Source organism: Danio rerio, chromosome 13, assembly GCF_052040795.2.
Source record: "Danio rerio strain M-AB ecotype USA chromosome 13, GRCz13ab, whole genome shotgun sequence".
Taxonomy (NCBI): domain Eukaryota; kingdom Metazoa; phylum Chordata; class Actinopteri; order Cypriniformes; family Danionidae; genus Danio; species Danio rerio.
Window position 1 is genome coordinate 3,967,501 of NC_141033.1, and position 10,000 is coordinate 3,977,500.

Below are 10,000 nucleotides of genomic sequence, written 5' to 3' on the forward strand. Positions count from 1 at the left end.
CAAATGCTGCAAAATTCTCCCTGAGTTGGTGTGTCCTTTCAGTGCTCCGGTTTCCCCCACTGTCCATGCACTATAGGTAAATTGGATGAACTACATTGACAGTAGTGTGAGTTTGCGAGTGTGTATGGGTGTTTTCCACAACTGGGATGCGGATGGAAGAGCATCCACTGCGTAAAACATATGCTGGAATAGTTGGTGGTTCATTCTGCAGTGGCAACCCCTGATAAATGAATGAATGAATGAAAGAATAATGTGTGGTTCACACAAGAGCTTGTGACTTTATTCCTTAATAACTGTGATTGGCTAGCTTCTATTACGGTTTTTCTATTTGACATGTACTGTAGCAGTTGACGTGAATAGTTATGATCATTGTTGTGGGCAACACATTAAAAGTAATACAAGGTATGTAAAGTACTTTAAGGTACTACGTAAATACAAGGAACTTTTCTAAGAAACAAGTAAAGCATTACTTAAGTACTAATATTTGAGTTACTTCTTAAAAAATGTCCAGTAAGTTATTTTGTAGTTTAATTGATTAGCTTTTAAAAAATAAATAGCTCTATTAAAATCAGAGGTGGGTAGAGTATCCAAAATCCTTACTCATGTAAAAAGGAGATGGTCTCAATGAGCGGTGATTTTACTTCACTAATAAAACAAAAAGTACAAAAGTAGCAAACGCATTGCTTTAACCTGTAGGTGAAGGTGTAGTTCATAAAGTGCATACATATAAAAACCCTAAATATTTTATAGAGTTTATAGCTTATAAAGTTTGTAAAAAAATAATTTTCTGTTTAAAAAAAGTATTAAAAAAAACTTGCTGGTTCTGATAGGCTTGATCTCTCAGCAAAGGTAAAGAACCATAAAATTTAACACAACTAGTTTCTTTTTTGGGGAGTAACTCAATATCGTAATGCATTACTTTCAAAAGTAACCTTCCCCAAAAGTAACTAGTTACTTTGAGTAGTAACTAAATATTGTAATGCATTACTTTCAAAAGTAACTTCCCCAAAGTCAACTAGTTACTTTGAGTAGTGACTAAACATTGTAATGCAATACTTTCACAAGTAACTACTACAAAATGAACTAGTGCTTTTTTGAGAAGTAACTCCATATTGTAATGCATTACTTTCAAAAGTAACCTTCCCCAAAAGCAACTAGGTACTTTCGGTAGTAACTAAATATTGTAATGCATTACTTTCAAAAGAAATTTCCCCAAAATCAACTAGTTACTTTTTTGAGATGTAACTTAACATTGTAATGCATTACTTTCAAAAGTAACTTTCCACTAAAGCAACTAGTTACTTTTTGTGGAGTAACTCAATATTTTAATGCATTACCTTCTAAAGTTACTTTCCCCAAAATCAATTAGTTACCTTTTTGGGGAGTAACTCGATATTGTAATAAATTACTTTCAAAAGTAACCTTCCCCAAAAGCAACCAGTTATTTTTTTTGGGGAGTACCTCTATATTTTAATGGATTACTTTCAAAAGTAATTTTTCCCAAAAGCAACTAGTTACTTTTTGGGGAGTAACTCCATATTTTAATGGATTACTTCAAAAGTAACTTTCCCCAAAAGTAACTAGTTTTTATATTTTGGGAGAGTAACTTGATATTGTAATGGATTACTTTCAAAAGTAACCTTCCCCAAAATCAACTAGTTACTTTTTTGAGATGTAACTTAACATTGTAATGCATTAACTTCAAAAGTAACTTTCCACTAAAGCAATTAGTTTCGTTTTTGGGGAGTAACTCAGTATTGTAAAGCATTACTTTCAAAAGTAACTTTCCACAACACTGGTTATGACACACCTTCAGACTTTTCAAGAACACAGTATGATCATTTGTTACAAGTATTTAAATTTTGTGTGTGTTAAAGTTTGTGTGTCTGCGTGTGCGTGTGTGTGTGTGTGCATTTTGACTAACCTTCTAAACTTGTCTCTCATTTTCTCCAGGTCATCTCTAGTTCGACCCAGCTCCGCCTGCATGTAATGTCGACTGGTTTCGAACTCCGTCTCCATGGCCTCCATCTTATGCGTGGTCTGGGACAGTCGGCGCCGGAGGTCTTCATTTTGCTGCTGCAGGATTCTGCAAAAATAAGAGAGCAAAGAACAGATTGAATGAGAAACAGATAAATAGAGTTAGATAGTTCACAGCATTGTAGCACTTAAGGTCACCATCCTCATCAAATTCCCTTTCAAATAAAGTCAGTTCATTTGGCAGCTCGTCCAAGACCAAAGCTAAGACATAGAAATGAATCTCGAAATCTTGAAAAACTGCTGGCTGGGCTCGCAATTAAATGACATTTCAAAAAAGTAAAAGAAACGGTGATTTATGATTTCCGGAGAGTCAAACAGTTATCAGGTACTGAAATATTAAATAACACTGTATAGTCTTCCTTGTAATTGAGTAAAATGTTTCTTCTTTAAAGTTAAAAATCTACTTTAATTTAAAATTACTTTTTTGCGAGTAACTTGATATTATAATGGATTACTTTCAAAAGTAACTTTCCCCAGAAGCAACTAGTTACTTTTTGCAAAGTAACTCAATATCGTAATGCATTACTTTCAAATGTAACTTTGCCCAAAAGCAACTAGTTAGTTTTTGAGGAGTAGCTCGATATTTTAGTGGATTACTTTCAAAAGTAACTTTGCCCAAAAGCAACTAGTTACTTTTTAGGAAGTAACTCGATATTGTAATACATTACTTTTAAAAGAACTTTCCCCAAAAGCAACTACAGTAGTTACATTTTTGGGGAGTAACTCGATATAGTAAAGCATTACTTTTCAAAAGTAACTTTCCACAAAAGCAACTAGTTACATTTTTGGGGAGTAACTCAATATCGTAATGCATTACTTTTCAAAAGTAACTTTCCACAAAAGCAACTAGTTACTTTTTTGGGGAGTAACATGATATTGTAATGCATTACTTTCAAAAGTAACTTTCCGCAATAGCAACTAGTTACTTTTTGGGGAGTAACTCAATATTGTAATGCATTACTTTCAAAAGTAACTTTCCCTAAAAGGAACTAGTTAGTTTTTGGGGAGTAACTCCGTCTTTTAATGGATTACTTTCAAAAGTAACTTTGCCCAAAAGCAACTAGTTATTTTTTAGGAAGTAACTCGATATTGTAATATATTACTTTCAAAAGTAACTTTCCCCAAACGCAACTACAGTAGTTACATTTTTGGAGAGTAACTCGATTTTGTAATGCATTACTTTTAAAAGTTACTTTCCCCAAAAGCAATTAGTTACTTTTTTGAGGAGTAACTCGATATCATAATGCATTACTTTTTAAAAATAACTTTCCACAAAAGCAACTAGTTACTTTTTTGGGGAGTAACATGATATTGTAATGCATTACTTTCAAAAGTAACTTTCCGCAATAGCAACTAGTTACTTTTTTGGGAGTAACTCAATATTGTAATGCATTACTTTCAAAAGTAACTTTCCCTAAAAGCAACTAGTTAGTTTTTGGGGAGTAACTCCGTCTTTTAATAGATTACTTTCAAAAGTAACTTTGCCCAAAAGCAACTAGTTATTTTTTAGGAAGTAACTCTATATTGTAATACATTACTTTCAAAAGTAACTTTCCCCAAACGTAACTACAGTAGTTACATTTTTGGAGAGTAACTCGATATTGTAATGCATTACTTTCAAAAGTAACTTTCCCCAAAAGCAATTAGTTACTTTTTTGAGGAGTAACTCGATATCATAATGCATTACTTTTTAAAAATAACTTTCTGCAAAAGCAACTAGTTACTTTTTTGGGTACTAACACGATATTGTAATGCATTACTTTCAAAAGTAACTTTCCCCAAAAGCAACTAGTTACTTTTTGGGGACTTATTCAATATCACATTACATTACTTTTAAAAAGTAACTTTCCCCAAAAGCAACTAGTTACTTTTTTGAGGAGTAATTCGATATTGTAATCCATAATTTTAAAAGTAACTTTGTTAATTATAGTTACTATATAGTCTTTATTGTATTATTAGAGTAAAGTTACAAATGTTGTAAATTTTGTGCCCAAATGCTTTAAACTCTCCTAAAATGCTTTAATTAAAAAATAAAGATTCACTCTGTTGTGGTTGTACTTTGCAATAACTCCACAAATCTCAAGTATTCTCAAGTGTTGTGCTGATCAACTTTAATCCTACAACATTGCATATGCTACGTTGTGACTTTTGCAGATACACACATTCCAATATTGATGCTGAAACGATATATTGTGCAGCCGTAGTTTATAGTTTGCTCCAGCTATGTGTGCGCAATGATTGGCACGACACTAAAATCCTTTACAGCTGTTTCCATAGTAACCAGAAAACGTGGTTATAAATACTGGAAGAACAGAGACAAAAACTGAGCACACACTGCAGGACGACACTGAAAGGACACGATAGGTAAAGGGATGTGCCGTGATGTTCTTTTTTCTTCATCTTGCCTCGAAAAGCATTTCTGATGTGCATTTGTGCAAGCTCACATTTCCTCTGTACACATATAGTATTCCTCTAATAGACCGTTCTGTCATGTCTGGTGTCATTTTACAGCTCATATTGCAAACAGAAATGTAATGAACTCCACAAAGATGTTTATGAAACGACTGTCGTTTAAATATGGCTGCTGTGTCTGTCACATCATAAACATCTCATATATGTTTAGGTTTGGAGAAATATAAAGTGCGCTGATGTTTTGCTCCAGATTTGACATCAAATATGGGGAAAAATGTGTCATTAGCCTCATGCATTTTTCATATGAGTGAATTTAACTCATTTGACAGTGTTTTGTGGACAAACCGATTCATATTTTTTCATAATTTGGTGTATATATATATATATATATATATATATATATATATATATATATATATATATATATAGGCGAATCTCCCATTCCAACTCATTCCAAAGGTGCTCTATTGGATTGAACATCTGATGACTGTGGAGGCCATTTGAGTACAGTGAACTCATTGTCATGTTCAAGAAACCAGTCTGAGATGATTCACGCTTTATGACATGGTGGGTTATCCTGCTTGAAATAGCTATCAGTAGATGGGTACACTGTGGTCATAAGGGATGGACAAGGTCAGCAACAATACTCAGGTAGGCTGTGGTGTTGTCAATTGGTACTAATGAGCCCAAAGTGTGCCAAGAAAATATCCCAACACCATTACAGCACACAGTTGGACAGGTGTACCTTATAGTGGCCAGTGAGTGTATATATATATATACTGTTTAAGGAATAATTTTCAAAGTTGTAATCTAATTTTATATGTAGTTGAAGTCAAAATTATTAGCCCTCTTGAAAAATTTGTGTTATTTTAAAAATATTTCCCAAGTGTCGCTTAATTTGCTGATTCTTACTGTAAATGTTGTCTAAACAATATATTAGTGTTACATTTGGGAAGACCCAAAACTCATACACTATAACTTTTAAGTGTACAGTGTGTAAGTGTATAGTATGTCATGTGGGACGCAACTCAATAAAAAATAAAAAATAAAAAAAAACTCAAAACCAAGATGACATCCAGTACCCATAATCCCCTACAGAGTCTATTACAGGACTACAGGTGTATCTCAGCTACTTTCACATCCTACAGCCAATGTACAGCAGAAGGTGTCAAACATTAAATGATGTCCGAGTATTCAACCCAGACAAGACTCAGAAAGCTGCCAATTACTCCAACCACAAGCACATCCACAACACAATGCACTCTTTTCACAACACTGTTACGATGCATTTATTGGAACCGTCATTAGCATCGTGAATCATTTAAAACTTTTAATATTTAGATTTTTTTTTAAAAACTTATGTATGTTTATCCATGCACCGGTCACTTTATTAGGTACATCTTACTAATAGGTAGGCTGTGGCGCTGACACAATGCTTAATTGGTACAAAAGTGTGCCAAGAAAATATCCCCCACACCATTACACCACTACCACCAGCCTGAACTGTTGATACAAGGCAGGATGGATGCTTTCATGTTGTTGACGCCAAATTCTGACCCTACATCCGAATGTGACAGCAGAAATGGAGACTCATCAGACCAGGCCATGTTTCTCCAATCTTCTATTGTCCAGTATTGGTAGCCCATCTGCCTCAAGGTTGGACGTGTTGCGTGTTCAGAGATGCTCTTCTGCAGACCTCGGTTGTAATGAGTGGTTATTTGAGTTACTGTTGCCTTTCTATCAGCTGGAACCAGTCTGGCCATTCTCCTCTGACCTCTGGCATCAACAAGGCATTTGCGCCCACACAACTGCCGCTCACTGGATATTTCCTCTATTTCAGACCATTCTCTGTAAACCCTAGAGATGGTTGTGCGTAAAAATCCCAGTAGATCAGCAGTTTCTGAAATACTCAGACCAGCCCGTCTGTCACCAACAACCATGCCACGTTCAAAGTCACCTAAATCACCTTTCTTACCCATTCTGATGCTCGAATTGAACTGCAGCAGATCGTCTTGACCTTTTCTACATGCCTAAATGCATTGAGGTGCTGCCATGTGATTGGCTGAGTAGAAATTTGCGTTAACCAGCAGTTGGACAGGTGTACCTAATAAAGTGGCCGGCGAGTGTGTGTATTTATTATGCATCAAATTTGCATAATGCAACTTGCTTATGCAAGGTGTTTCTAATGCAGCGTCTATGGAGGCAGGACATTAAATTTGATGTTGTTCTCTCTTCTGGCTGCCTCTAGTCTCACACTATTTTTTTCCTTTTTCTGAAAGCTTCGATAACACAAAGTAGTTTTCTTTTACTTATTTTAGCAAATACGGTTGTAAAAAGATGATTTGTTGTACTCTTCCGTTTTCTGCGCTTTAAGTTTACCCAAATATGACGACTTCCACTGCTGAAAAACCCTGCAAAGTTAGGAAAAAGTCCATGAAAGTGTTGAAATGAGGCTCGAGGAGCACGCTTTATAATGCACAGAAGACTGCACATGCGTTAAAACGCTGAGCAATCTTCAGCCTGATGATTAAAAGGCTCTCTGCAGTACAACATTAGGTTAAATGTTGCGCCTACTGAGATCGAGTTAAGTGTTAGTCATTGCAGGTGTGTGAATGTGTGATTAGGAGGCGGTGTGTGTGTGTGTGTGTGTGAGAGAGAGAGAGAGAGCAGCTGGCTCTGTGCGGGCAGCTGCAGTGCTGCTGAACACATCTGCTGTATACCATCTAGGGCAGCATGATAATGAAAAAAATCTTGAAAAAAATAAGACTTTCTCCAGAGGAAAAAATATTGTCAGACACACTGTGAAAATTCCCTTGCTCTGTTAAACATCATTTGGGAAATAAAAAAAAAATAATAATAATAAAAATTCTAAGGGAGCGAATAATTCTGACTTCAACGGTATACAGAAGTTGTTTTTGGAACTGTATTTGCACTCGGTCACTCCAAAATAGGTGATACACAAGACATTCACATGAATGAATGCTATGAAAACTAAAAGGTGTTGTACAGTTGGCAGATCACATCCATTATTTGGTATGAATGCATTCATATCAGAAGTCAACCGCACCAAAGTTTGCACGGACTGTACCTCAGACCACCCGAGTTTAGTGTTCACACTAGCTAAATGTACAGAACTTTGGGTCCCACTTTATATTAAGTGGCCTTAACTAATATGTACTTAAACAAGAATTAATAGTTTGTTACAATGTACTTATTGTGTAAATACATGCATTTATTGTGTACTTATGCTTGATTAAATACCTGTATGTAATTACATCTGTATTTAACTTCTTTAATTACATTTGTAAATACACTGTTGACCATTCCCTACACCTTAACCCACCTTTAAACCTACCCATACCAACAAACCTGTCCATAACCCAACCCCTATCCCAACTCAAAAGCACCACGTGTTCTCAAATACATTATAAACACAGTAAGTACATTGTATTTATTTTTTGATGCAACTACATAGTAGCTAAGGACACTTAATATAAAGTGGGACCGAACTTTGACATCAAACGAACTCAGGTGTGGACCAACAGTGCTAGTGTCAAGGCACGCTAATGCAGAGTTCAGACTGCATGATTTTAGCCCCGATTTTGACTCACAGACAAGTTTAGAGAAACAGCAGAGAAGTGCCTGAAATCACGGGCAAATCGGTGCTCGTTCATGTGAGTAACAATCACACAGTGTGAACTATCAAAGACGCAAGCTGAGAGAGTCGCAGACGAGTTGCAGATGCCCGTGAGATATATGATATGCTAAATGTCTGGAGCTGTCTGTGATTCAAAATCATGCCGTGTGAAATTGACGATTACCTACAGCCAATGAGAGAGCAGCATCCACTTGTAGCGGGAGGTTGGGGGAGAAGTTAAAAGGGCTTCTTTTCGGTCCATTTGGACCCAAGAAATGGAGGAAAACTAGTGTAAATTAGTCAGGAGCACACGTGTCTGTTTGACATGTTATCTGAGCAATATCACAACCGGGTCGAAAAAAAAATGTTGGAGAAATCGCTAATTCTCTTTAAAAGCCAGATGAGCAAAATAAGTACATTTTCTACCCCAGTAAAGGCTTCATTCTCATTATGTAGTTATTAACAAGACATGAACAAGACAAACCCTCTAAATCCATCAGACCTCTTTTTTGTAAATGTGTATTTCCTATCAGGCTCCACTGGTTAGGTTCAGAAGTTGCTTTTTATTTGTAATGATAAGGTTATTACCTGGTAAATAAAAAAAGTGTCACTTTAGACAATTCTTTGGTTTTAAGCTAGGTAAATTTTCTTTTCCGTCAAAACCAGCAAAATCCACGTCTACCTTTTATGCAAAAACCTCTAAATGCACATATTGAGACAAGACAGTGAAATTAGCTGAAAATCTCTAAAGATGCAATTAGAAATTATTTTACCAAACATTAAACGCCTACAATTAAAAATATATAAATCTGTCAAGTAAGTGGCGGTTCGTTCCTCTGTAGTAAACCAGGGACAAAGCAAAAGGAAAATGAATGAATGAAATCGGTCAAGTGTATTAATCAATAATTAAATCTGAACAATCTGTTGTGATTTCCGATATTTTGGGATTTAGATGTAAGTAGAGCAATGTAAACACTGTAAACTAAGCTTGGTGGTTTCAAATAATGTAGTGAGAAACATCAATATCTGTGCATTGTCCATTAATATAAAGTAGAGGTATTATGAAGTAATATAAGTAACGTACCGTTTTATACATTATATTTATCTTTTTAAAAATAACTTAAATTAGCAAATAGAACACAAGGTAGGCCTACTGGGCAAAAAGGGGATGCCTCTCAGACCACTTTCATTCACTCATTCTCATCATACTTAAGGTCTTGTTCTCTTGTTTATCCTCGTAGCATCCACGTGGGATGAAAGATCAGCATCTTAACTCTGTCTTTCGTGAAACGCAGTTGCCATTTAATGTAGAGTAAATCAGAATCATTCAAAGTAGCGCTGCTGCACAAACACGCTATGAATGCATGTTACACTTCCGACTGTAGTGTGTTTTCTTCTTCAGTGTGCATTTTTCTTATAATGCACAGAGTTTTGAGGTAAGGGACGTTTTCATTTGCCATTCACTGACAGTCGGACAGGCTCATCCAGGTTATCAAACTCCGTCTTTTAAAATCAAAATCGGAAGCGGAATAAATCTATTGAATTGAGGTCTCCTTATATAAGCCCGCGTATTAGCGCGCTGCGACATTGAGAACATATGATTTAATTCTTGCCTTCTGATTGGTTCTCGGTATATAGCAGCTTTTCCCGTCAAAGGCAAGTGGCGTTTAGAGGCTTTTGCCAACAAACTGTTATTTCTAAATGTGCTGAAGCAAATCTATTTGTTAATGGTGTACTACATACCTAAAGCACTCACTCAATGTCATTATCTCATTTTTAAAGTGGCGTTTAGCAGCATTTGCATCTGAACTCTTCCTATACTATGTGAACTCGTTTTGTTTCCATGTCACTTCTTGCGTGTGTTTGGATGTGAGACGTAGTTTGTGGACCGAGACAAAGTTGTCGGCGATTCTT

General features: G+C 35.8%; 1 protein-coding gene across 4 annotated transcripts in view; it reads right to left on the reverse strand.

Annotated features, from left to right (window-relative positions):
* The window catches only part of tjap1 (tight junction associated protein 1 (peripheral)), a 165,572-nt gene that overhangs the window by 63,577 nt on the left and 91,995 nt on the right, over window positions 1–10,000 (reverse strand). For all 4 annotated transcript variants that reach the window (NM_001365539.1, XM_087278268.1, XM_087278270.1 and 1 more), the window contains 1 exon segment: window positions 1,925–2,086. In NM_001365539.1, the coding sequence (NP_001352468.1) occupies window positions 1,925–2,086 (162 nt within the window).